General features: G+C 43.7%; 3 protein-coding genes across 12 annotated transcripts; all 3 read left to right on the top strand.

Annotated features, from left to right (window-relative positions):
- Positions 1-2,820: 2,820 nt before the first annotated feature.
- Positions 2,821-3,819, top strand: LOC136500559 (L10-interacting MYB domain-containing protein-like). Its single transcript, XM_066495934.1, has 3 exons — positions 2,821-3,029; positions 3,152-3,173; positions 3,268-3,819. The coding sequence occupies exons 1-3, from the start codon at positions 2,821-2,823 to the stop codon at positions 3,817-3,819; spliced, it is 783 nt and encodes a 260-aa protein (XP_066352031.1).
- A 928-nt stretch (positions 3,820-4,747) lies between these two features.
- LOC136500548 (uncharacterized) lies at positions 4,748-19,016 on the top strand. The gene is made up of 2 exons (XM_066495925.1): positions 4,748-5,144; positions 18,541-19,016. The coding sequence occupies exons 1-2, from the start codon at positions 4,820-4,822 to the stop codon at positions 19,014-19,016; spliced, it is 801 nt and encodes a 266-aa protein (XP_066352022.1). The 5' UTR covers positions 4,748-4,819.
- Positions 19,017-21,080: 2,064 nt separating this feature from the next.
- Positions 21,081-26,264, top strand: LOC136546336 (probable UDP-arabinose 4-epimerase 3). 10 transcript variants are annotated; one of them, XM_066538348.1, is made up of 12 exons: positions 21,081-21,432; positions 21,515-21,566; positions 21,875-22,001; positions 22,766-22,890; positions 23,545-23,658; positions 23,744-23,851; positions 23,949-24,040; positions 24,453-24,594; positions 24,804-24,904; positions 25,002-25,131; positions 25,286-25,430; positions 25,729-26,264. In XM_066538348.1, the coding sequence occupies exons 3-12, from the start codon at positions 21,962-21,964 to the stop codon at positions 25,953-25,955; spliced, it is 1,224 nt and encodes a 407-aa protein (XP_066394445.1). In that variant the 5' UTR covers positions 21,081-21,432; positions 21,515-21,566; positions 21,875-21,961; the 3' UTR covers positions 25,956-26,264. The 10 variants fall into 10 exon arrangements, with proteins under 10 accessions (XP_066394445.1, XP_066394432.1, XP_066394424.1 ...); XM_066538335.1 differs by having other exon boundaries at positions 21,515-21,627; XM_066538327.1 differs by having other exon boundaries at positions 21,515-21,733.
- Positions 26,265-27,498: the final 1,234 nt, after the last annotated feature.

Below are 27,498 nucleotides of genomic sequence, written 5' to 3'. Positions count from 1 at the left end.
AATGATGATGTCAACCTAGAAGTGTACACCTATTCCGTTGATATGTAATCCTTATTTTAAGTTGTTTCATATGAATTTTGATTTTATAATTGTTGTGATACTTAAATGTTGATTGATGGATTGTTTTTCAGAGAGAAGATGATGATGTTGACATTGAATTTGTGGATTTTTCTAAGTCTATGGTGACAAGCAACTAGTAAGTAGACTGAAAATGCATGGATCATGGATGGACCAGCTATGTTGCATGGTTGATACTTTTGGTGAACCTAATATGTATTAATCATGTATGGTTGCGTAATGGTAGACGTCACCTTCTGAAATTATTATGACATGAACATTATAAATATATGTGTCCTATTTTTTAGTAGCTCACAAGCTAAACGAGCCAGCTCGAACTCGCTAGCGAGCCGAGCCGAGCTATCCCTCTAGCTCGTAATATTAACGAGCCGAGTCGAGTATGGCTCGATATGCAGCCCCTAAGTGGAGTGACCACCGCCACCCCCCCGGCTGATGACCGGCCGGTCAGTCCGTACTGGATTTTTTATGTGAGCGCTTTGCTGCTGTTTGATTACCCATGTAGCGCGCCTTTAGGGTTTGTTTGGTTCTATAGTCCATAGACTAAAGTTTTAGTCCACTTTAGTCTATGAACTAAAAGCAAACTAAAGTAATGTTTGGTTTTTTGAACTAAAATAAACTAAAGTCATTAAATGATGTTGAAGAAAGACTCTTTTACCCACTCTTTTACTTTAGGAGAGAGAGGGGACAATAAATGAGGGGCATGAGTGTCCCCAACACCTTTAGTCAATTTTAGTCTAGTTTTGTGGGCTAAAGGATTTTAGTCCACTTTTAGTCAAGTGTTTGACTGTTTAGTCCAACTAAAATACAGATTTTAGTTTAAAATATTTTAGTCCGTGGAAACCAAACACCCCATTATTTCTTTTTAGAACGAAGAGAAAGAAAGCACGGAGACTACGTGGCTTCTCGAGATCTTACTTGCTACAGTACCTGCTAGCTGTTGATAGGTTGACTAGTCAAATTGCATTGAAGCAAAAATATGCACGTGTTCTTCAGACTTTCAGACCAGCAACACCCAAGAATCCCTGCCTAACAACCCAGTCCATAAACATAAGGCGCTCCCTCTGGTCGGCCTGTTCGGTTCCATTCCATAGGCCGGCTCACGGACTAGCATCCTGATCAGCCCCTAGTTTTGGCCCACGAAACACCTCCCAGCTGCCCAACCTACTCCTCGGCCCAACAGGCCACTGCGCTTCCATGCCACCACGATGCATCCTCTGCCTCCGACTCCAACTCCCTAAAATTCCCATGTTCCGCAGTTCGAGATCAACTAATAGTCTAGATTTAAAAAAAAAATAGTCTAGATAAATCAAAACAGTGCTCCATAATTTATGATGACCGTTTCAAATAAATCAAACAAATGTGGGAGAATCAAACAAGTTCGGATATTATAACGACTTGCTTAACATCGCCCCCTAGAGCAACTTTGGCAGGCATGGCTCCACTTCTAAACTCCAGCAACTCCATTAAAAAATCCAGCCAAACACCCCAACTCCAAAACTCCACAGAGGTGCCAACTCCATAGAGCTGTAGTGCAAATGGAGATGGAGTTTTGGAGCACCTCTTTTGCTGCTCTAGAACCCTCTCTTTTGAACCTCCTTGTAGAGTTGATGGGTAATTACCCACCAATGCCACTGGTTACAGACAAAAAAAAACGTTTCGCTTCGCTTCTCTCCCCCTCCCCGAAAAACGTTTCGCTTCCCAGTCCCGCGGCTCTCTCGGCCCTGCCTCTTCTCGCGAGACGGCGCGGCGCATTAGGGTTTCCGCCGCCGCCAGCAGACCGACGACCGTCGTCCACCCGCTGCTGCCCGGCCGAGCCCCGCACCCGGCCGCCCTAGGCCCGCCGTTGGTCTTCTAGCCCCGCCCAGGCGCCTAGCTCCGCCTCCCGCCACGTCTGCAGAAGCCCCGACGCTTGGCGCATCCTCCCACCGTCGGAGATCCCCGCCGGCCGTAGCTCCCCACCGATAGCCGCAGAGGCCCGCCAACAGTCGTCCGTAGATCCCCCGCCGCCGTTCACAAGGTATGGTGCCTGCTGGTTTGATGTTTTGGCCCGCCGCAAAGGCCCGCCGCCGTTCTATCGGTGCCTTTTGGCTGCCGTTCGATGCTTTGTGTGCTGAAAGTATTGCCTAGCTTGAAATTTACAAGGATTTAAGCAATGATGATATCTCTTGTCTCAACACTAATATTATGTCTTGCAAACAAAAGGTAAATACCGTGTGATGAAATTCCATCCTTCCATCACGCTCTGTTTGAAGAGAAGTTGCTTTGGGTTAATGGCCAAGTAGTGCTTGTTATGATTTCTGAACATTTAAGCAATGATGATATCTGTTGATTGTTATGATTGGTGAGAACTTGAGCTTATAGGGGATGCTTTCTGTAGCTTACAGACCTACTATCTTTCTGTACTTCTGTTGATTGTTATGATTGGTGAGAACCTGAGCTTATAGGGGATGCATTCTGTAGCTTTCTGTAGAATGAATCAAAGAAAAGAGTGTGTTGTTTGGTATAATAATAAGTTGCTCCTTACTTCACCTCCATGTTTAGGATGGGGATATAGTTGAAGTGAGGGTATAGATGCAAGTACCAGTTTCTAGTACACCTTTCTCAGGGTTATTGATTATATTGGTTCCTCAGTTCTTGCCAGATCTTGGCAATGCAACAGACTGAGAGTTTACTGTGTACATAAGCAACTGCAAGTAACATTAGGTAACTTGCCTTCTAATATGAAATTTGTGAGTTCGATAGATGCCTGAAATTGATTGGAACTCAGAGAACACTCGAGTGCTGTGTATGTTGTTTGCCGAACAAGTTGGAAAAGGAAATCGGCCAAACACACACTTGAATGCACTTGGTTATGCTGAGGTTGAGAAAGGGTTCAAAGAAAGGACTGAAATTGTGGCTACCAAGGTTCAGATCAAGAACAAATGGGACAAGTTGAAGGAAGATTTCAAGGCATGAAAGAAACTTATGCTGAGGCAAACAGGGACCGGTTGGGATCCTATAAAGAAGACTATTGCTATGGATGATGAATGGTGGAAAAAAGCTCTATAAAGAAGACTATTGCTATGGATGATGAATGGTGGAAAAAAGCTAGAGCTGTAAGTTGGTTCAAAATTTTTACTATATTTGTTTTACATATGACAAATCTGTTGGTAATACTTATAATAATACCCGTTGTTCTGCTTATTTCAGGACATTCCAGATTGTGGAAAGTTCAAAAAGAAGGGCCTTGAGAATGAAGATGACTTAGCCAAGTGTTTTGCTGACATCACTACTATTGGTATTGATCATTGGTCTCCTCATGTTGTGAATGTTGAAAATGTTGATGAGACACAAGAGGAGGCAACCAATTTTGATCCACAAGATGATGATGTCATTCCTGAAACACAAGAGGAGGATATTGGTATTTCTCCTCCACCTACAAGTGGCAAGAGATTGGCTAGGCCTGTTGAAAAAAGTGGCAAGAAGGCAAAGTCTGGAAATGCACTCCTAATTCAAGAAGCAGTAAACAGTATGGCAAGTTCAGCCAATGAATATGTTTCGAAGAGACATGGAAAATACTCTATTGATGAAGTGATGGAGGTTGTGATTGCTTGTGGGGCCGACTATGATAGCAATGAACATTACATTGCAACTGAACTGTTTGTGAAGAAGGAGCAAAGGGAGATGTTCATGACCTTGCCTACTAATGAGATTAGGTTCACTTGGCTTAGGAGGAAGTACAATGATAAATATGACAAGTAGAAATGGTAGTGAGATTAGGTTCAATGGCAGTTGTATGCTATATTCTATTTTATTCCAGTTCACTTATGTATGGCAGTTGTATGCTATATTCTATTTTCCTGCCATTCATTTATGTATGGCAGTTGTATGCTATATTCTATTTTCTTGCAGTTGTATGGCTGTTGTATGCTATATTCTTTTCTTTGATTCATTCTTGTCGATTGCCTTTCTATACTTGCAGTTGTATGGCAGTTTTATTTTCTTGTAGTTGTATGGCAGTTGTAGCTTTCTGTACTTGCAGTTGTATGGCAATTGGCTTAGGAGGATGCTTTCTGTAGCTTTCTGTAGCTTTGTGTAGTTCATTTTCTTGCAGTTGTATGGTAGTTGTATGCTATATTCTTTTCTTTGATTCATTCTTGTCGATTGGCTTTCTGTACTTGCAGTTGTATGGTAGTTTTATTTTCTTGCAGTTGTATGGCAGTTGTAGCTTTCTGTATCTTTCTGTACTTGCAGTTGTATGGCAATTGGCTTAGGAGGATGCTTTCTGTAGCTTTCTGTACTTGCAGTTGTATGGCGGTTGTATCTTACATTTCATTTATGTCAATGTTCACAGATGTCTTCAAGTGAGTCTGATGATTCTAGTGATGGGGATTTTTTTAAAATGGTTGAGAGCAGTGCAAAACTAGCATAAAGTTATCATGAATTGTATATGGACAAGGCACCGCCGAGGTTCATGTTTTCACAACAAAGTGGAATGGGATGGCTGATGGAGACGGTAAACACTCCAGAGGAGTGTCATCGAATGCTTCAGATGAATGAGGTTATTTTTCATGATCTTCATGATGTGTTGGTTGAGAGGTACGGATTAAAACCATTGAAACACATTAATACATATGAAATGTTGGCCATTTTTCTATTCACATGTGGGTGTGAGTCAAATAGAAGAGGACAAAATAAGTTCAAACACTCAGGTGAAACCATTAGTAGAAAATTTCATGAAGTTCTAGATTGTGTGGTTGCCATGGCACAAGATTTCTTGAGACCAACAGATCCTAATTTTCGCAATGTGCACAAGAGGATTAGGAATGACAAGAGAGCATATCCACATTTTAAGGATTGCATTGGTGCACTTGATGGAACCCATATTTGTGTGTTTTTATCACCTGAAGAACAAGTGAGATATATTGGTAAGACTGGAATTGCAACTCAAAATGTGCTTGCTGTTTGTGATTTTGATATGCGCTTCACGTATGTGGCTGTGGGTCAACCGGGTTCTTTGCATGACACTAGTGTATTGTACCATGCATTGGAAGCAGATGTAGATGTCTTCCCACATCCACCTCAAGGTAAATATTTTTGCTTACGTTCTTTTTCATATTTGTGTGCTGAAAGCATCTAGGCCCCTAGTTGGATTTCGGTGATTAATGTCAATACAAGATTACTATGACTAACGTGTGTTTTGCAGAGATAATTAAGTTAGGTCATGGTAATGGAGATCGATTGGGCAATCAAGGTTGTCATGCCCCTACGATGGAAATCATTTCAGTTTTTAAAGGATGGACGACAAGGTTAAGGATAACTAGTTCTAAGTGTCAATTGGAGTTGGAGAGACACTTAGAGTAGTTTAGGACTTTGTTTTTCCTTTGGCCGTACTATGAAGGGGGGTATAAACGGGTAGCTTGACCTAGTTAAGTCTAGTGAGTTAGGTGTGGTGCACACTTGTTAAAACTAGCTCTAGGTAGCTCCTATGAATGCCTAAGATCTTTTGAAGCAAACTTCATTCACATATGTTCAGAAGTTGGAAGTGAATGGAGGGTCAAACACTGACCGGACGCTGGCTCCGGTGCGACCGGACGCTGGCCGCAGGGTCCGGTCAGTTCATTTGACCAAGGGGATCAAGTCTGGTGTGACCGAACGCTGGGAGGTCATGTGACCGGACGCTGAGGGCCAGTGTCTGGTCGACTCCAGTAAGGGTCCAGACTTGGGAAAGAGTGACCGGACATGTCCGGTCAATGTGACCGGACCCTGAGTATCCAGCGTCCGGTCGTTTACAGTAAGCATCCAAGAGCGACCGGACGCGTCCGGTCGGTACTGACCGGACCCTGACAGCGTCCGGTCATCACTTGAAAACTGTTCGTGGGTTGAACTGACCGGAGCGTCCGGTCATAGCGATCAGAGCGTCCGGTCGTCCCGCAGAGGCTCATAACGGTTCATTTTTCAGGCTGGCTTATAAATAGAAGCTCCACTCGTGAGTGGAGCATCTTTTGCTCATTCCAACAGCTGAGAAACACGTTTGTGAGTGCCACAAAGAGCAAGGTCCTAGTGAGGTGTTTGTGATTTGAGAATCCAAGAGAGTAGCCTCACTAGCAAATCAAGAGTAGCAAAGTGTGCATCCATCTTCTCATTAGGCTTCGCATGGTCAAGTGAGAGTTCGTGCTTGTTACTCTTGGTGATCGCCATCACCTAGATGGCTTGGTGGGGATTGGGAGTTTGGTGTTCACCCGGCGGAGCTTGTGGGTGACCCAACTCAAGTTGTGAGCGGCTTTGGGTGATTCGCCGCGACGGAGTGTCGAAGAATCAACCCGTAGAGAGCACTTGATCCTTGCGTGGATCAAGGGGGAGCTACACCCTTGCGCGGGTGCTCCAACGAGGACTAGTGGGGAGTGGCGACTCTTCGATACCTCGGCAAAACATCGCCGCGTTCCTTTCTCTCTCTATTTACTTTGAGCACTTACTTTGAGCATTTACTTTGAGCAATTCAATACTTGTTTTTACATCCATAGAATTGCTTGCTAGAGTAAGTTTGGAACTTAGGTTGCGAGGTTGTTGTGCATTAGTTTGATATAAACACTTTTCTAGGCACAAGGGGTTAATTGGGCTATCCGTAGGATTTGATTATTGCAAGAGAATTTAGAATTAGCCCAATTCACCCCCCTCCTCTTGGGCATCTTGATCCTTTCAATTGGTATCAGAGCCTCGTGCTCACGTTTTTAAGCTTAATCGCTTAGAGCAAGATGTCTCACGGGGATGGACCTTCTCCTATCTTTGAGGGAGATGATTTTCCATATTGGAAAATCCGCATGGAGGCTTACTTAGAAGCTCTAGATGTTGGAATTCTTAAAGTCGTCTCTCAAGGGTTCCCAGCACCTAGGAATGCCGCACAACTTCAAGGCGATGAAGTGAATTATGAAAAATAGAATGCAAAGGCTCGCAACACCATCTTTAGAGGCCTTTGCAAAGATGTGTTTAATCGTGTAAGGAACCACAAAGACGCCCATGCACTATGGTCGGATGTTTGTGCACTCCATGAGGGAACTAAGAGTGAGCGTGAGGAACGCTATCATCTTGTGATTAAAAAGCTAAATTCTTTTGAGATGTTTCCCAAAGAAAGTGCTAATGAGATGTATTCTCGATTAAATGTTCTTGTAGAGGAAGTCAATGGGCTTGGACTCACTCAAATGTCACCATCCGACGTTGTGAGAAAAATCTTGAGTGTCCTCCCCATTGATAAATATGGGCACATTGTGACCGTGCTACATCAAGGTGATCTTTCCGCCACTACACCGACACAAATCTTGGGAAAGATCAATGCTCATGAGATGTACATGCACATCACACCACAAGATGGCTCATCCTCTATAAAGAAGAAAGAGAAGGACTTAGCATTCAAAGCTAGCCAAGACAAGGGCAAAGCAAGACTTGAGTATGAGAGCTCAAGTGATGAAGATGATGAAGAAAGCCTTGCCCTCATGGTGAAAAAGACCACCAAGATGCTAAAAAGGCTAAACAAGAGTGGCATCAAGTTTGATGGCAAGAAGAAGAAGTTCTTCACTAGCTCAAGAAGAAAGCCAATCTCCAAGATGGATTGCTACAATTGTGGCGAACTTGGTCATCTAGCTCATCAATGCACAAAGCCCAAGAAAGACAAGTTCAAGAATAAGGGCAAGAAAGATGATTCAAGTGATGAAGATGAAAAGAAGAAGAACAAGCCATACAAGAAGAGAGATGGCAAAAAGAGGGAGTTCTACAAGAAGAAGAAGAGTAGCAAGGCCTATATTGTCGGTGATTGGCTCACGGACATTGATTCATCAAGTGGATCATCCAATGATGATAGTGACGATGAAAAGGTGGCCGCCATTGCTATTGATCTTGCATCTTCATCGCCACCATCGCCATCATCCTCTACACACCTATGCCTTATGGCCAAAGGTGAACGCAAGGTAACTAAGAGTGATGATAGTAGTGATGATGAACATGCTAGTGATGATGATAGTGATAGCGATGATGATGACTCACCTACATATGATGATCTTATCAAAATACTAAGAAAATATACTAAGATCATTAGAAAAAGTAGAGCTACAAATGAAAAACTTGATGCTAAAAATGATTCACTCTTAGCTAAGTGTGATACATTAGAAAAGGCTAATGATGAGCTAAAGGAAACAAATGATTCTATATCATCCAAACTCAAGGAGCTCAAATCTTCTAAGAAAGAGCTTAAAGATAAAAATGATAAACTTGAGTGGGTACACAATGAGCTTATCACTAGTCACAATAAGCTAAAAGATGAATATGCAACTCTAAAGATCAATTATGATACCCTTATTATTGCACAAGAATTCTTACCAAATGAGCCACATGATGCTACTAACCATGTTGTTAAGATTGATATAGCTACCTCATGTGATGATTTAATTGATGAAAGCATTGAGCATGGATCTAGTAGCAACGGCAAGCAAGTGGTTGAATGCAATGACTATAATGAGTATGTCAAGCTCAAGAGTAACAATGAGAAGCTCATGAAAGATCTTGAAGAGATGAAAAGTCACAACACCATTGTGCTAGAAACTCTTGATCATGACAAAGAGGTGATCCTTGAGAATGAGAAGTTAAAAGAAGAAATCAAGAAACTCAAGGAGGAGAAGAACAATGATATTCTCAAGGAAGAGAACAAGAAGCTCAAGATGGAGAAAGAGCATCTCAAGGTGGGATTGAGCAAGTTTGCTAGAGGCAAGCATCTCCAAAGTGAGCTACTCATGAATACCGTCATGAAGATGGATAGAAGTGGCATTGGATATATGGCAAGTGTAGAGAAGAAGAAGGCTCAAGCTCAACACCAACAATCAAAGCCAAAGCCAAAGCCAAAGAAATGTTTTGAATGTGGACAAGAAGGCCATTTTGCTCATGAGTGTCAAACTCCACCACCACAACCCTTGCCCAAGCATGCTAGACCCTTTGCTTTCAATGCTCACTACATGCTTAGAAAAGATTCAAGTGGAAAAATGAAAGTCATGTTCTTAGGTCCCCCCAACAAGAGTAGGCCTAAGAAAATTTGGGTGGCTAAGTCACTTGTTGAGAAGGTGAAGGGCCCTCAACAAGCTTGGATCCCTAAAGCTTGAATCTCTTGTGTGTAGGTGAACTATAAGACCGGTGGAAGTCATTGGGTTATTGATAGTGGTTGCACTCAACATATGACCGGTGATCCTTGTATGTTCACCTCACTAGATGAAGAGATAGATGGACAAGAGAAAATAACATTTGGAGATAATTCAAAGGGCAAGGTCAAAGGATTGGGCAAAGTGGCAATATCAAATGATCATTCCATCTCCAATGTGCTCTATGTTGCTTCATTGAGTTTCAACTTGCTATCCGTTGGACAATTGTGTGATCTTGGCTTCCAATGCTTGTTCACCAAGAAGGAGGTGGTTGTATCTAAGGTAGATGACAATCAAGTGATATTCAATGGATTTAGATACAACAATTTATATCTAGTTGACTTTACCTCCGAAGATGCAAACTTGAAGACTTGCCTATTCACCAAAACAACACTTGGGTGGCTATGGCATAGAAGGCTTGCTCATGTTGGGATGAGCTCACTCAAGAAGCTTATGAAGAATGATTTGGTGAGAGGATTGAAGGATGTGAAGTTTGAGAAGGACAAGCTTTGTAGTGCATATCAAGCCGGCAAGCAAGTTGCAAACACTCATCCAACCAAAGCTTTCATGTCAACCACAAGAGTGCTAGAACTCCTACACATGGATTTATTTGGACCAACAACATACAAGAGTTTGGGAGGAAATCTCTATTGTCTTGTGATTGTGGATGACTATTCAAGATATACATGGGTGTTCTTCCTTCATGACAAATCCAAAGTTGCATCTTGTTTCAAGAAGTTTGCCAAGAGAGCTCAAAATGAATTTGAAGTGAAGCTCAAGAAGATAAGAAGTGACAATGGCAAAGAGTTTGACAACACAAACATAGAAGCTTATTGTGATGAAGTTAGAATCAAACATGAAGTCTCCGCAACCTATACTCCTCAACAAAATGGTGTAGTTGAGAGGAAGAACCAGACTTTGATCACTCTTACAAGGACAATGCTAGATGAGTACAACACCCCCGAAGCTCTATGGGCGGAAGCAATCAACACCGCATGTTATGCATCCAACCGCCTATTTCTTCAAAAGTTCCTTGTCAAGACACCATATGAGTTGCTCAATGGGAAGAAGCCGAACGTCTCCTTCTTTAGGGTGTTTGGTTGCAAGTGCTACATCTACAAGAAGCGGCAATACCTAGGGAAGTTTTAAAGGCGTTGTGATATAGGTTTTCTTGTTGGTTACTCATTGAAGTCCAAAGCATATAGAGTATTTAATCATGCCACCGGCTTGGTTGAAGAAACATATGATGTGGAATTTGATGAATCTAACGGCTCCCAAGGAGCACATGAGAATCTTGATGATGTAGGTGATGAACCATTGAGGGAGGCTATGAAGAATATTCCGGTGGGAGACATCAAGCCAAAAGATGATGAAGATGATGCACAAGTCATTAACCAACCTTCTTTATCAAATGTACCACAAGATGGTGAAAAAATTAGGAGAGTAGAAAATGAAGATACTCATATCTCCTATGAGCAAATGGTGGTACAAGCACAAGATGTTGATGCTCCACAACCTCCTCCTCAAGTGGTCAATAGAAGAAATACACCTCTTCTACAAGATCATCCACAAGACCTCATCATAGGGAGTCCAACAAAGGGGGTGATGACTCGATCTCAAAAACTTACCTCATTTATTGCTCATCACTCTTTTGTCTCTTGCTATGAGCCTACCAAGGTAGAAGAAGCTCTTAAAGATCTAGATTGGATCAATGCCATGCATGAAGAGTTGAACAACTTCACTCGCAATGAAGTTTGGAATCTTGAAGAGCGACCAAAAGGTGCAAGAGTCATTGGAACAAAGTGGGTGTTCCGCAATAAGCAAGATGATCAAGGTGTTGTTGTGAGGAATAAGGCAAGACTAGTTGCAAAGGGGTTCTCTTAAGTTGAAGGTTTAGATTTTAGAGAAACCTTTGCACCGGTTGCAAGATTAGAAGCCATCCGTATCCTTTTTGCATATGCATCACATCATGAAATGAAACTATATCAAATGGATGTGAAAAGTGCATTCTTAAATGGCTTTATTAATGAACTAGTCTATGTTGATCAACCTCCCGGGTTTGAAGACCCTAGATATCTTAATCATGTTTATAGGTTGTCCAAGGCACTATATGGGCTTAAGCAAGCTCCAAGAGCTTGGTATAAGCGCCTTCGGAATTTCCTTATTGAGAAGGGCTTTACCATTGGGAAGGTCGACACCACACTATTCACCAAGAAGCTTGATGGGCATATCTTCATTTGTCAAGTATATGTTGATGATATTATCTTTGGATCATCAAATGAAGACTCATGCAAAGAATTTGGTGAATTGATGTCTAAGGAGTTCGAGATGTCAATGATTGGTGAGCTTACATTCTTTCTTGGTTTTCAAGTCAAGCAAATGAAAGAAGGGATCTTCATCTCTCAAGAGAAATACACAAAAGATCTTCTCAAGAGATTCAAGATGGATGAATGTAAGCCAATCAAGACCCCAATGCCTACCAATGGATATCTCGACCTAGATGAGGGAGGTAACTCGGTTGATCAAACTCTCTACCGTTCTATGATTGGTAGCTTGTTATATTTAACCACATCTAGGCTCGACATCATGTTTAGTGTGTGTATGTGTGCTAGATTTCAAGCTAGTCCTAAGGAAACACATTTAATTGCCGTAAAAAGAATCCTTAGGTATCTTAAGCACACACCAAGCATTGGCCTTTGGTATCTCAAAGGAGCTTTATTTGAATTAATTGGCTATTCCGATTCGGATTACGCCGGATGCAAAGTTGATAGAAAGAGCACATCCGGAGGGTGCCATTTGCTTGGTAGATCACTTGTGTCTTGGTCCTCCAAGAAACAAAATAGTGTGGCTTTGTCCACCGCCGAAGCGGAATACATTGCCGCGGATGCTTGTTGTGCACAAATATTATACATGAAACAAACTTTACTAGACTATGGAGTAGTTTTAGAGATAGTACCTCTCTTGTGCGACAATGAAAGTGCGGTAAAACTTGCAAATAATCCGGTTCAACACTCTCGCACCAAGCATATAGATATCCGCCATCACTTTCTAAGAGATCATGTAGCTAAAAATGATATATCACTAGAAGGTGTAAGATCCGAAGATCAATTAGCGGATATCTTCACTAAACCGCTAGATGAGGCTACATTTTGTAGATTGCGGAACGAGCTCAATGTACTTGATTTTAGTAACTTCACAAAAAATTGAGCTTGTGTTGTCCCTTACATTCATTGTAATATACAACATGTTTAATTTGTGGCAATGCATATAGGGCTTGTCTAACATGGTTAAGATAACCACCGAAAAGCGTGTGAAGAAGCTTAACCTTGGATCAAACTTAACAAGCAACTAGATTTACTTACAAGTATTACATGTGCATGAATGTTGTTTTTGTCGTTTTGTTCCATTTGCCCTCTTGTTGTCTATTTTCTTAAAAAGAATTATAGCCTAAGGCAAAATATTTTGAAAAATATGAGGGTTTGAGAGAGGTCACTCACATCAGTCCCAATTGGTGTTTATTTGGATCTTATTCAAGTTGGGACTTGATTGGGAACAGGCAGCGCGAAGGAAGTTTGAAGATTTGCTGGAAAAGGTGCACCGGACGCTGCACTGGACGCTGCTGTTCAGCGTCTGGTCAGTTCACAGGAGGTGAACTGCTGTTGAAGGAGTGACCAGACGCTGCGTCTGTGCGTCCGGTCAGAAAGGGTTCAGCGTTCGGTCGATCGGAGGAAGATCAAGTTGTACTAACCGGACCCAGCCTGCGTCCGGTCATGGACCACCAGACGCGTCCGGTCCCGATTCCAGAGGATTTGGACCTCTCTGGAATCGACCGGACGCTAGGTGGTAGTGTCCAGTCGCTACCACCGGAGCGTCCGGTCAGTGGATCTCGCGCGTCCTAAGGACTCTTTTCCCCGTTTCCTTTTCTGTCACGATTTGGGGGATTACTTAACCCGCGTCCTCTGCCTTGACCTAACCAGCGCCGCCGTGTGCCCGCATCCAAGCCACCACCTCCTGCCTCGCCGCGCCGCTGCAGCCTCGCTCACCAACCGAGCCCGTCGCCGAGTCGCCGCCGTCCGTCGCGCCGTCCCTCACGCCACCACGCTCGGCCCCCACGCCAGCCTCGAGCCGCAGTCCCGCGCCTGCCCAGCCGCGTGCCTCCGTGCCCCTACCCTGCGCCACCACCGGCCAGTCGCAGCCACGCGTCGCCGTCTCGCAAGCCACCGCGCTCGGCTCCCTCGCCTGCCGTGCCTCTGCAGCGGCGTCGTGCTCCAGCCTCCTCGCGCCCTAGCTCGCTGCTCCGCCGTTGCTAGGCTGCCGATCTTCACGACAAAGTGCTCTTGCCCTACCCTCCCATTGATTGGTAAGGCAAGTCTTGTGCTTCACTCTTGATCTCAAATTGTGACCTAGATCAAATTCTAAACGCATTGATTCCCCATTGCATTCAGGGCGTTTGACCTAACCCTAGCCCGATTCCGAGGATCCCCCGCGTGATATCTTTTCTCTTCTCGGATCGCTGATCGTCAGGTAGAAAGCCACTCGATTCACATTCGCATCTACATTGTTTTCTCTATTAAGGTTTCACATCTATTAGACATATGGTATTTATTTGTATATCCATCTATTCTATCATGCAGCGTGTCGGTTCCGTTGTGTTTCGTCTGGCAGTTGGCAGTCAACTCGGAGCCAAGCTCGCGAGTAAGGATCGAGGCCAAGCCTCGAAAGCGGCAGTTTGACAGTTGATCTTCATTAGCGACAGTTCACCATCTTGTCAGTTCAGATGGCTCGCACCAAGAATGTTGGTGGTGGCCCAGGTGATGATGATCGGAGGCCCCCGCCTCGCCAGCCAGCCGGATCTAAAGGCAAGTCAACTAAGCAGGTAACATCCAAGAAGCGGAAGTACCCCGACGCAGAGACAGCGAGAGCAGCAGCTGTTGCAGAGGCCGCAGAGCGTGCCGAGAGAGGTGGTACCCGCAGCGGAGTTGTCATTGCAGATCAGCCAGTTTCACCCGCAGTCAGAGCTGCAATTGAGGAGGTTGAGCGTCGTCACGGTATTCCAGCCGGGACTGCCACGCTTGCAGGACGATGGGTTGCCATTGGGGAGGGTCCGTCAGCACAGCAGCAACCCCCACCAGTAGAGCCTCAGCCAGTCCAGGAGACTCAGGAGAGTCAGAAGACCGAGCCGGCACCTTAGCTACGCCGCTCGAGTCGTACCAGTGCTGTAGTTCCACCGAGGCCAGTTACACAACGTAGGGGTTCACGCCCTCTGCCCAGACCACAGGGTCTGCCTCCAGTGGTTCACCTCGACTTGAGGGCCGCTACAGCCAGGTAGGTTCAGCAGCTACGGTTTGTTGAGTTTGAGGTTTGGTTTCCTCCGAGGAGGGATGAGAGAGCAGCTGAGGGGTTCTACACGCCACTGCAGGAGGATTTCTACAATGCATATCTTAACAGTGGGGCAGTGTTCAGATCACAGAGGGTCTGTCAGATAAAGTCCATTATGGCAGCAGCCGGAGAGGGCATTCGGCAATACTTGTCATATTTGCCAGGACTGTCAGATCTGATTGGATGGACAGGGATATATGTACCTTCTTGGGTTCGTCAGTTTTATGCCTCACTCTTCATCGATCCACATCATAGATTCATTCACTTTGCTTTCAACGGCAAAGACTATAGAGTGACGAGTAGTAGGGTCAGAGAGATACTGAGACTACAGGAGCAGCCTGTAAAGATGCATGAGGTTTGCTATGGACATCAGGAGCCTCCCAGGCGTCCTCATGGAGGGCAAGTGCCCCTACAGATTTAGTGCGGCATTGCTTCAAGGAGCCTTTTGGTGAGGGGTCGAGCAGGAACCCCAGTGACTTGACTCCTACAGCGAGGATACTAGAGGCCATCATCAGGAGGACACTGCTTCCCAGGCTGGGATACAGGGAGGGCCTGACTCGCTTACAGCTCTGGCTTCTCAATGCCATCATGCAGATGACAATGTTTGACATCTGGGACCTCCTTCTTTCTGAGATGGAGAATACTATAGCTGAGGGATTCAAGGGTCGCAGGCAGCTTCCCTATGCTCACTGGATCACGTTCCTCATCCGCAGAGTTGTAATTGATAAGCCCCCTGGCATGATGGATGAGTATACAGGTGCCACTACAGAGTTCCCAGCTTACAACCTGTCACAGAGGATCAGACACCCCACTCCTCAGGCACCCAGTCAGCCTAGCCGTCGCCCCGACGTGCCAGAGTCTGTAGCTCAGCAGGATAAGATCATCAGAGGGATTGCAGCCACTGAGGAGGAGGAGCTAGAGGCACAGCAAGAGGTGAGCGAGTATAGTGACAGCTCCAACAACGACTACCAGCCTATACCTCAGATGCCTCCACACAGACACGATGTAGAGGTAGGTAGCTCTAGTTCTGCTCCACCTGCTCCACAAACAGACCCCACTCTCATTGCTATTCTTGAGCGGATGCAGCAGGATCAGACACGTCAGGCACAGGAGACAGCTGCCAACTTCGTACAGTTTCAGGCTTGTCAGGACGAGTTTCAGCGGCAGCAGCAGCTTCTTCAGCACCAGCAGTTACTTATGCAGCAGCAGCTCATGGGATTCATGCAGCATATAGTGACAGCCATTGGGATTCCACTGCCACAAACTTCGCCCTAGCTTGCACAGCCTCCTACCACTTCGACGACTCCAGCAGTACAGCCCATCGGGCTTCAGAGTCAGGGACAGCCTCCAGCTCAGTTTCCTTCACCTCCTGTATAGGTGTCCTAGTGGTTACCCTCACCTGGTGTAGCCTCACAGTTCACTCCTTATCACACGGGTTTCTCACCAGAGCAGACTTCCTTACTATTCGTGCCTGAGTCGTCAGTCTCTAGGAGTCTTGGAGCATCATTCAGCGAGTTGACCGGCATGCCTACTCCGCCTCACATGCATTCTGCCGGTCCGTCTACAGCAGCTCCAGCTATCATAACTACTCAGAGGCTCCCCTCGTCTGTCGCCTCATCAGATCCTACGACAGACATACTTGCGGCTTCACAGGTAGCACCAGCTCTAGCTTAGACCCAGACCGCTTCAGCGACACTTCCTGCTTCAGAGGGTCAGTCAGTTTAGAGCTCAGGGTCAGATGATAATGGCGCCCAGTTCCATCTTGCTCCACGTACTTCAGCACCCGACTCGTCCGCTGCAGCCCTGCCGTCCGACCCCTAGGTTTTGGTGTTTGACGCCAAAGGGGGAGAGGGTTTGAGTATGTAGACTTAGGGGGAGCGAGTTTTAGGGGGAGCTAGTTATCTAGTATTAGCTTATTATATACATTTGGAGTTTTATTTGTGTGATACACTATTACTTATGCATTCGTGTGTTTACTTTCATGCATACTTTTATATATATGTGATAGTGCTATCTACGTGGTTGTGATATTTGACATGTGTGACTTCTACTTTACTTTATCTATATGTCATATCACCTGTGTAATGCTCATTTATTTTTGCTTCCGTGTTTACACTTCGAAGCAAATGAGCTTTATTTATTTGTACTCATGCTTAATTCATATTCTTTGAGTACATTGTGTTGGCTTGGGTCATATAAGCGTGACTAACTCTTTTGTTCTTATTGACAAAAGCTTATATGAACCAAGCCCGTCAAAAACCTCACTCCATAACATACTCGAGGTGGTATTGTCATCAATCACCAAAAAGGGGGAGATTGAAAGCATCTAGGCCCCTAATTGGATTTCGGTGATTAATGTCAATACAAGATTACTATGACTAACGTGTGTTTTGCAGAGACAATTAAGTTAGGTCATGGTAATGGAGATCGATTGGGCAATCAAGGTTGTCATGCCTCTACGATGGAAATCGTTTCGGTTTTCAAAGGATGGACGACAAGGTTAAGGATAACTAGTTCTAAGTGTCAATTGGAGTTAGAGAGACACTTAGAGTAGTTTAGGACTTTGTTTTTCCTTTGACCGTACTATGAAGGGGGATATGAACGGGTAGCTTGACCTAGTTAAGTCTAATGAGTTAGGTGTGGTGCACACTTGTTAAAACTAGCTCTAGGTAGCTCCTATGAATGCCTAAGATCTTTTGGAGCAAACTTCATTCACATATGTTCGGAAGTTAGAAGTGAATGGAGGGTCAAACACTGACCGAACACTGGCTCCGGTGCGACCGGACGCTGGCCGCAGGGTCCGGTCAGTTCATTTGACCAAGGGGATCAAATCTGGTGTGACCGGACGCTGGGAGGTCATGTGACCAGACGCTGAGGGCCAGCGTCCGGTCGACTCCAGTAAGGGTCCAGACTTGGGAAAGAGTGACCGGACGCGTCCGGTCAGTGTGACCGGACCCTGAGTATCCAGCGTCCGGTCGTTTACAGTAAGCATCCAAGAGCGACCGGACGCGTTCGGTCGGTACTGACCGGACCCTGACAGCGTCCGGTCATCACTTGAAAACTGTTCGCGGGTTAAACTAACCGGAGCGTCCGGTCATAGTGATCGGAGCGTCCGGTCGTCCCGCAGAGGCTCATAACGGTTCGTTTTTTAGGCTGGCTTATAAATAGAAGCTCCACTCGTGAGTGGAGCATCTTTTGCTCATTCCAACAGCTGAGAAACACGTTTGTGAGTGCCACGAAGAGCAAGGTCCTAGTGAGGTGTTTGTGATTTGAGAATCCAAGAGAGTAGCCTCACTAGCAAATCAAGAGTAGCAAAGTGTGCATCCATCTTCTCATTAGGCTTCGCGTGGTCAAGTGAGAGTTCGTGCTTGTTACTCTTGGTGATCGCCATCACCTAGATGGCTTGGTAGTGATTGGGAGTTTGGTGTTCACTCGGCAGAGCTTGTGGGTGACCCAACTCAAGTTGTGAGCGGCTTTGGGTGATTCGCCGCGACGGAGTGTCGAAGAATCAACCCGTAGAGAGCACTTGATCCTTGCGCAGATCAAGGGGGAGCTACACCCTTGTGTGGGTGCTCCAACGAGGACTAGTGGGGAGTGGCGACTCTCCGATACCTCGGCAAAACATCGCCGCGTTCCTTTCTCTCTCTATTTACTTTGAGCACTTACTTTGAGCATTTACTTTGAGCAATTCAATACTTGTTTTTACATCCATAGAATTGCTTGCTAGAGTAAGTTTGGAACTTAGGTTGCGAGGTTGTTGTGCATTAGTTTGATATAAACACTTTTCTAGGCACAAGGGGTTAATTGGGCTATCCGTAGGATTTGATTATTGCAAGAGAATTTAGAATTAGCCCAATTCACCCCCCCTCTTGGGCATCTTGATCCTTTCATATGCACAAACTTATCTTGTTTTACATATGTGTAGGCAAGTACTATGTTGTAGATGTGGGCTATCCTAATCGTCCGGGGTACATAGCTCTATACAAGGGTGAAAGATACCACTTACCCGAGTGGCATCGAGGTATGGAACCAAATACTCCAAAAGAGAAGTTCAACCGTATACACTCATCTGTTCGTAATGTTATTGAGCGCTCATTTGGAGTATTAAAAATGAAATGGCAAATCCTTTACAAGATGCCCGGTTATTCAATGGTCACACAAAAGAAGATTGTTGCTGCTACCATGGTCCTACACAATTTCATACGTGAACATGCTAGTGTTGATGTGGACTTTGCTAATTTTGATAGAGATCCTACCTACATGCCTACTATTCTAGAAAGGTACAACAAGTATGCCGTGTCTCAACATGCCTCCGATGGATCAACTTCGGAATCAAGCTTTGTGACTATGGACACCTTTCGTGATAATATGGCTACATCCATCGCCCTAGCATGGAATTAGTGCAATGATTATTGTAATAACCTTATTTTGGAACTATGAACTTATTTTGGTTCTAGGCAAATGGCATGTAATTTATTATTATTTTGGACTACACTGCATGTACTTTCATTTTATATTTGTGAGAAGTAGTTCAAGTCGAACCAGGGGCAAGAATGGCAATCTATCCTCAAACTCATCTTTTCTGGAGCTAGAGACACCCTCTCAGCCAAACACCCTCATCAGACAGCTCCAACTCCACCCAGAGCTGGCTCCACCTGGAGTTCTGGAGTGGAGCAGCTCCACCCAGAGTTGGAGTCATGCCAAACAGGGCCTAAGGGGGGAAAACACAACTACAGAACTCCATGTATTGAGGCTCTGTTCATTTGAGCTTATAAACCAGAATCAGTCCTACTTTTTCAACCATGGAACACTGTTTTTCTCTCACAACAAATCAGCCCTACAAATCAGCCGCAGCAACAATAAGTCTCGTCGAACAAAGCCTGAGCCTAAGGGAAAAAACATAAGTATACGACTACAGAACTCTACATATTGAGCCTAGAGCGAGCTGATGATGAGTGATGGTTAGTCGACAAGGTCGTTGGGGAGAGTGATCTCCAGGCTCAACCACAACACTGAGAGAAGTGTCCACCGCGAAGAGGGTGGGGTAGGAGATCGAAGGAAGGAAGTGGGCACGAGGGACAAAGGACACGACGTGTGAGCGGGTTAGAAAAAACAAGAGGTGCAGTGGGTGAGGTATGAGATTGGGGAGAGAGAGGAGAAAGAGAGAAGGGAGGAATATGAAGGTGACATGTGGGTTCCACTGCCATATGTAGTTCACCTTAGAAAATTCACCCATAAAAATAGTTAGATGGCTAAACTAAACCGTTTCAATAGTTAGATAGTTAAAAGTTCATTTTTTAGTTTCATAGCTAAAATTAAACTTTGGTGATAATTCGATGCCCAAATATATACCTAATAATAAAGAGGTAAAATTTCTCTTCACCTATTTTTTTGTTCGGCCATCCCTTAACTAACTTTGTGAATGTGGAAAATCACTTATAGCCTTTCTCTTTATATAACTAGGAATCATAATCCAATTAGATCTATACGATTTCGGGTGAATAGGAATCATAATCCAAATAGGAAATATGAAAAATATAATAATATGGACAATTAAAAATCTTAATCCAATTAGATCTCTCCAACTCCGAGTAATCGGAATAGGAATCTTAATCAAATACAAAAATATAAGATACTCTGTGGTACCTTTTTTTTTTGTTTTTTTAGTTTTCCTTTGTAGCTACAGCCAGCCAGCTAAAACCAAACGGTCACTCCTTTTTTTCTTTTAATATACGATCCTTTCTGATAAAAAAATATACGATCCTTGATTTTTTTCTATTTTTATTTTTATATACATACATATAGATGAGCTGCTACCAAGCTAGCACATATATGTGATATATCCATACGTAATATTAAAACAAAACATGTTTAGGTAGTTTCTCATTCTCTATATGAACTAGAGTATTGTGTGATTGTAAATTAGAGCGTATAATGTGATCGTGCAAATATGAATAAGTGTAGCGTGCGTCTAGACGGAGTATGAAAGTCCGGCCACAGTGCTCGAGTCCAAGAGAAACTAAAAAGCATGATCATTGGATAAATGTCGAAGCCATCAGTTCCTATACGAGTTATTTAAGTATGCATTCAGATATTATAAAATAAATTGGAAGACAAGAGTAATATAAAGTCTTCAGTTATTCTTATAACTGTATAAGTTGTATGCCTCGTTGCAATGCACGGACATATTTGCTAGTGGTATTAATAAAGAAGCATATGGAAGACGATAGACATGGTTAATTTGATTCCACAAGTATTTTCGTGTCCGTAATCCGTCTTTGCCGTTGGGATAAAACTGGTGAGATGAGAGGTCGGATGCTGAAACGATCTGAGCTTCTTAAGCGGATCTCCAGTGCAACTTTTTTTTTATAAAAAAAATATTGGTATAGAGATACTCCTTCTCCGCTACATAGGACCCATGTGTCAGTTATCAATTTATTTTTTTATTTATTTTCCCCCCTCACCTTGTTCCTCCTCCTCCTCCCCCCGAGTCCCCGACCCTTTTCACGCGCGACGCGAACTGCGCCTCCGCCGCCCCAGATTCGTCAGTCGTCACCATCCCGCAGCGAGCCTCCTCCTCTAGCGCCCTGCGCCCCTCTCTTTCCCTCTCTGCAGCCCTCTCCCTCGTTGCAGAGCTGCATCTCCAGCCAGCGGCCCAGTGCCCAGCCTGCCGAAGGACCGCCACTCCAGACGCCTTGGCGGCCCCCCGCGGTCCTCCACCCCGCCCATCTCTCTCTCTTCTCCTCGCTGCAGCCACGGATCTTGGTGGCAGGGACGCCACCGCATTTCCCAGAATCCAAACGGCCCGGAAGAGCACGTACGCTCGTTCCTTTTTCTTTCTCCCGTTCATCCGTTCCTCCCCCATCTCTCTCTCATTTGTTTCCTTCGGCGACGAATAGGCGAGTGCCGCCGCCCTTCGCCAGGTCTTCACCTGCGACGAGCATCCACCAGGTACGCCCGCCTCGTTCCGTCCCCTTCCTGCTGTGCGAAGCCGAGCACCCCGAACTCTAATGTAAGCTATTTGTTTCGGATCTGACCCCAATATACGTATACACATGATACCTGCTAACTTCGAGTTTTTGCGAACATTATCGGGTGGTCCGCCTGAGACAAATCCGGTATTGCTGCTTATGGTTTGAATTGTAATCTTTCTCTGTGACCTGTTTTGCCTGCCCCGTCGCTGATCCTCGTTCCATTTCGTTGAGATGGAATGATTCTGTACCAGTACAATTGATGTATACCATGTGATGGTTCTGCAGTTGATCTTCTGGCTGGAAAATCACGTTGATCGTGGCGAGTAGGGGTTCCACCATCGGTAGCCTCATCTCAAGGAGCAAAATTCTTTCATGATCCCTTTAAACCGGAGGGCAAGCCTGCCCAGGGCTGGTAGATCTCGATGCCCCTTTCTCGGTTATTACTGTTGCGTTAGATATACTAGTGACTAGTGATATGCACTCTTAACCCCCACGGTCCCTTAAGCATGTATGCCCACCACCACTGGCTTTGTTTATGTTTAGTTGGACCATCTAATGCATTCCCCCATGAAGGAAACTGAATATATTTTAGTGCTCCACTCGAAAAGCTATCCTTTTTTTGCCTTACAATGGGATTCACTTGGTGTACAAGCACATGCTAGCTTTCAAAGGTGCTATTTACTCACTTCTATGAGTGGAACTGTGATTCTGTATGGCAACTAGTATATTTTCTGACAATATTTTCCTTTGTTGAATGTTTCTGAGCAAAAGTTCCTTTCTGCGATCCAAATGATGAGTTTCTTCTGCCTGAAGTAATACTTGTTATGTGCACATTAAGATTTCAGTTGCTAGAAAGACAGGCAAGTGGAGCTAAAGCTATTAGGTGCAATATTTCAATCGAAGTCAGGTGGATGTGTATAACTCTTTATTTAGATTTTTTAGATATATCTGTAAGCAAAGAGCAGCCACTTTGCTAAGATCACATTCCAAGTCAATGCCAGAGTATACTTATGCTGCATATTATAAGTAACAGCAGGGTTATTTGGGTATTTATCTATCTATCTATCTATCTATCTATCTATCTATCTATCTATCTATCTATCTGATCATAAGTGTGCTTCATTTGTAATGATTGAATGTATGACTGGTCCCTTTGTATGTTTCTCTTGTTGACAGGGATGGAGTACTTTGATGCAAGGCGGAAGCCTCATAATGTTGGGAAAATCATTGCAGCCCTGGTCCTCACAACACTCTGTATATTTGTTCTGAAGCAATCTCATGGTTTTGGTGGCAATAGCATGGTAAGACTTATCCATCCTATCATATTCCTTTCAATAAACTTTTCCAACCCACCTTCTACTCATGTTTCATATCATAAATTACAAATCAATTAATGTTCCTGTAGGTAGTAACTTTGTAACCTCTTCTGAGACTCCCCCTCCTTTTGTTTTCTTGCAATGCACTTCATCAACTAGATATGTTAGTTTGAAGAAGTTTTAGAACATGCAGCAAAGCTTGTCTGGTATCTTGTCATGGAATACGCACTTGGGTAATGAGAAAACAAAAGTGAAGAGCACCATCCTACTCGTTTCCCTCACATATCTCCGTACCTTCTTGTGGTGGTGCTAGCGAGCAGATGATGAAAGATTGAAAGTGACATCCCTCCAGCCGATAGTCTTTGTTATTGCAGTTCCTTTTACCCTAGGCCATGTTCCAACTTGATCTTTCATGCATGTGTTTGTTGCCACTGCTTGGTTGTTGCAGTTAAGGCCTGAGTGACATCATGACAATTTCAGCTATCTGGCTATCTGCCTAGAGTTGGTGTTTTGTTTCATGGCACCCAAGCAATCTGGATAATTAATGCTGATTTGTGCTTTGTATACAAAACTTAGATGAATTTGATAGTACTCCGATTCCCAACTTTAAAACTGACTGTGGTGTGTATATTCCTGCAGTTTTCTCGCCATGAACCTGGGGTTACCCATGTCTTAGTTACAGGAGGAGCTGGTTATATTGGTTCACATGCCGCTTTAAGGCTCTTAAAGGATAACTATCAAGTTACCATTGTGGTAATCAAATTTTTCTTTGTACTAAATGTGTGAACTAATTGTTATTTAAGCGTTCTGCTGATGCACAGTTTGGTTCATCTTGTAGGATAATCTATCTAGAGGAAACATGGGAGCAGTAAAGGTTCTGCAGGGCTTATTTCCGCAGCCTGGGAGACTACAATTCATCTTTGCTGATCTGGGGGACCAGAAATCTGTATCCTCATTTATGCTTCTAAAGCTGCTTTGCTTGTGCCTTTTCTGCTTATGGAGAGTTACATCCAAAGTCTTCTTTTCACTTAATTGGCTCCCAGGTCAACAAGATATTTGCTGAAAATGCATTTGATGCTGTGATGCACTTTGCAGCTGTTGCTTATGTGGGAGAGAGCACATTGGAACCCCTTAGGTAAGCCTGTCGTTGTTACCTTGACACTTATATTGATATCGAGGATCATCTTATTCTATTCTGCATAAAATGTGGGGATCATCCAGGTTTTTACACCTTTATGCATTCTCATATAGAATGGCTTGAACATCCATGGCCACTTGGCCAGGGAAAACAGCATTAAGTATATTACCTTGTGCTGGCCTTCCTATTGATTTTTTACTTAGCTCTAACGGCACCTCTCTTTCTCTCTGACTAAACAATGTATTAAAACAAATTATTTTGTCTTAATTGATGGAACACTGTAATGTTAGTGCCATGATCATGGACTTACTCCTATCAATATCTTTACGTATTTCTTACAGATTTAAAAATCAGTTTTAAAATATCTGAAACTTCTGTAATGTTTCTAACAGTCTCAGTAACTTAACAGGTACTATCACAATATTACATCGAACACTTTACTGATTTTGGAGGCTATGGCATCTCATGGAGTCAAAACCCTCATTTACTCCAGTACATGTGCTACCTACGGAGAACCAGAGAAGATGCCTATTACAGAAGCCACACCTCAGGTGGTTTTGTTGAGAATTTGATATGTCCTCTAATAAAACCATGTTTTGTGTTAATATGTTATTTAGTCGGCTTGCTACTGAAACAAATAGTTTTATGTTGCTATGTAAATGTTGCATTCTTTCCTTCATTCTTTTTATGATTTTAGGTACCTGTGCAAACAGACATGTTGTCACCAGTACTAATTGGTTTATCTCTTACCTTGGCCTAGTTCCCTATCAATCCATATGGAAAAGCTAAGAAAATGGCAGAGGATATCATATTAGATTTCTCAAAGTCGAAGGGAGCTGACATGGCTGTCATGATTTTAAGGTAATATTTTTCTCCAGTTACATAGGTTAGGACCTTGAGCATCTGAACTTATCTGTTCAGAAATTGGTTTAAATCGACATCTTGGCTTCTGCACCAGATATTTCAATGTTATTGGCTCTGACCCTGAGGGAAGATTAGGTGAGGCTCCTAGGCCAGAACTCCGAGAGCATGGTCGGATATCTGGGGCATGCTTCGATGCAGCATTAGGAGTCATTCCAGGATTAAAGGTACCCTTCTTTTATACTGTGCAGCAGTATCTTTGAAATAAAGCATAAGTTAGTCTATTGCTTCGTGCCAAGGTGTGCATGATGTACTAGTAGCACTTTATTGTGGAAGCACTCTGTAAGATGGAGCTGATGGTTATGCATGATCTTTCTGTAGGTTAAAGGAACAGATTATCCCACAGCTGATGGAACCTGCATAAGAGATTATATTGATGTCACGGATTTAGTTGATGCTCATGTGAAAGCACTCAACAAGGCAGAGCCTAGAAAAGTCGGCATTTACAATGTTGGAACAGGAAGAGGTTTGACAACACGAGATTTATTTATTTATTTGAATAATTATTATTTACTCATATGGAGAGTTGTACCCTGCACAGGTTTTGATAAATACTTTGCTTAATTTACATGGTAACAAGACATATAGAGGCCCACAAACAGTTAATCTGGGACAACTTATCTTTGTAGTATTTACACAAATATCTGCATAGGGTCAATAGTTATTTGTGCATCAAGCTGGAAGACTGAAGTAAATCATCCCTGAAGTCTTCTCTTGTGGTGTTAGTATCACTTTGCTCTGATTTATGTATGTCTTCTGTTCAGGTCGCTCGGTTAATGAGTTTGTTGATGCCTGTAAGAAGGCAACTGGAGTTAACATCAAAATTGAGTACCTCAGCAGAAGGCCAGGAGATTATGCAGAAGTATACAGCGACCCAACAAAGATCAACAAGGAGCTCAACTGGACAGCTCAATATACCGATCTCAGAGAGAGCCTGTCAGTCGCATGGAGGTGGCAAAAGTCGCATCCGCACGGCTACGGGCCAAACTAAATATAGCCTGCTGATCTACAATTCACTGAATCGTCAATACATATTAATTCTTTAGTTAACGATATAAAGATCTTGCTGCGATACTCCTCTCAAAATCACTCCTTTGTATTCTTCTCTCCCTCTTCCTTTTTATTTCAAAGGTTTGTTGTTTTTTTGGCTAGCAGAACATGAACGGTGATTTGGATTAAAAAAGGGACCTGTGACAACAATTTCATTGTTTCTGACACGAATTGTTGATAAGAAAATGTACATTTCTTCAGCCAATGAGCTGCAAGGTTTGATTGAATTGAGTTAAGAAAAAAGCCGTTATGCTGTGATCCTTAGAAATGGTATGTGAATTTTTGTGCTGCTGCTGCTGCTGGATATTTGCTTCATACAAAAATTCAAAATGCTGTAAGGGAGCATATGGATTGCATTGACAACCAAACTAATCGTCAACTATTTTTCCCCCAACGATGGGAAATTTTGCCACAAACCAACAACAACCTTAACTCCTGGCGTCATGGCAGAACTGCAGCAAACCAGTTGTTTCGTGATTGAACTGAAGCAAACCAGTTGTTTCGTCATGGCAGAACTGCAGCAAACCAGTTGCATCATGCCTGATCTCAGACAGAAAAATCCTGCCGGTTGAGCTGACGTCCCTGTGTATGCAGTTCGGTGAGCAGTGCCTTCTTCGCTCCATTTTCTTGCCTTTTCGGTAGGAGTTAATACGACATGTTGAATCATGGTTTGTTGCGTGATTGGTCATGTAGGAGTTAATTCAACACGAACCGGTCACCTAACCAGATGCAAATGTAGTATCATGAACGCAATGTGGTAGCAACCGGTATATGGATCGGATTAATGTGTCTGCACACCCACCGCCTTTTTGTAGTTGTCAGGCCAAGTCTCCCCATTGGTTACTTGGGAAACGGTAGTACCAACCACCAAGTATTCCCACTCTAATCAGTGTGCCTTTTGTCTAAGTGCCCTCTCTATTCTCTTTTCAGAACAACCACACAAGGCATACCACACCCTCTATTCCGGACTACATCCGGTCCTAAAGAATGCATGTCACAAAAAATCCGAAACTTTGTCTATCAATATGCACGGAAATATTTTAATTGATCGATTAAAAGTGATATTGGTATATTTTTTCACAAGAATAATATTTCAACTCGTTAGTGCAATCTTAACCCAAACACTATTAGGTAATTTCTACACTTATTATTAAAGATGTCAATAGACCTTAGTCTCCGATTCCCATGGGGAATTCTCCTATTAGGAGAGGATAGAACCGTGTTAAGTACTGTTGGCTAATTTGTTGTGAGAGAAAAATACTGTTCGTTGACTGAAAAAGTACGACTTATAAGCCAAGCGAACAGGGCATTAGTCACCGGTCGCCGGGGGATGCAAAAAGTCATTCCCGTCACGTCTCGCAGGGACAAGGATGGTTCCTCATTCCCCATCCCCGTTCACCACATACCTTCCCTGCATAGACACAATTAGGCCCTTTGCTAAGCATGTGTGCACCACTATTCATCAAGTTATTATCTAAGCATCG

Source organism: Miscanthus floridulus, chromosome 1, assembly GCF_019320115.1.
Source record: "Miscanthus floridulus cultivar M001 chromosome 1, ASM1932011v1, whole genome shotgun sequence".
NCBI classification, from domain to species: Eukaryota; Viridiplantae; Streptophyta; class Magnoliopsida; order Poales; family Poaceae; genus Miscanthus; species Miscanthus floridulus.
Note: the sequence above shows the minus strand (reverse complement) of the source record. Positions and strands in the feature narration are given on the sequence as shown.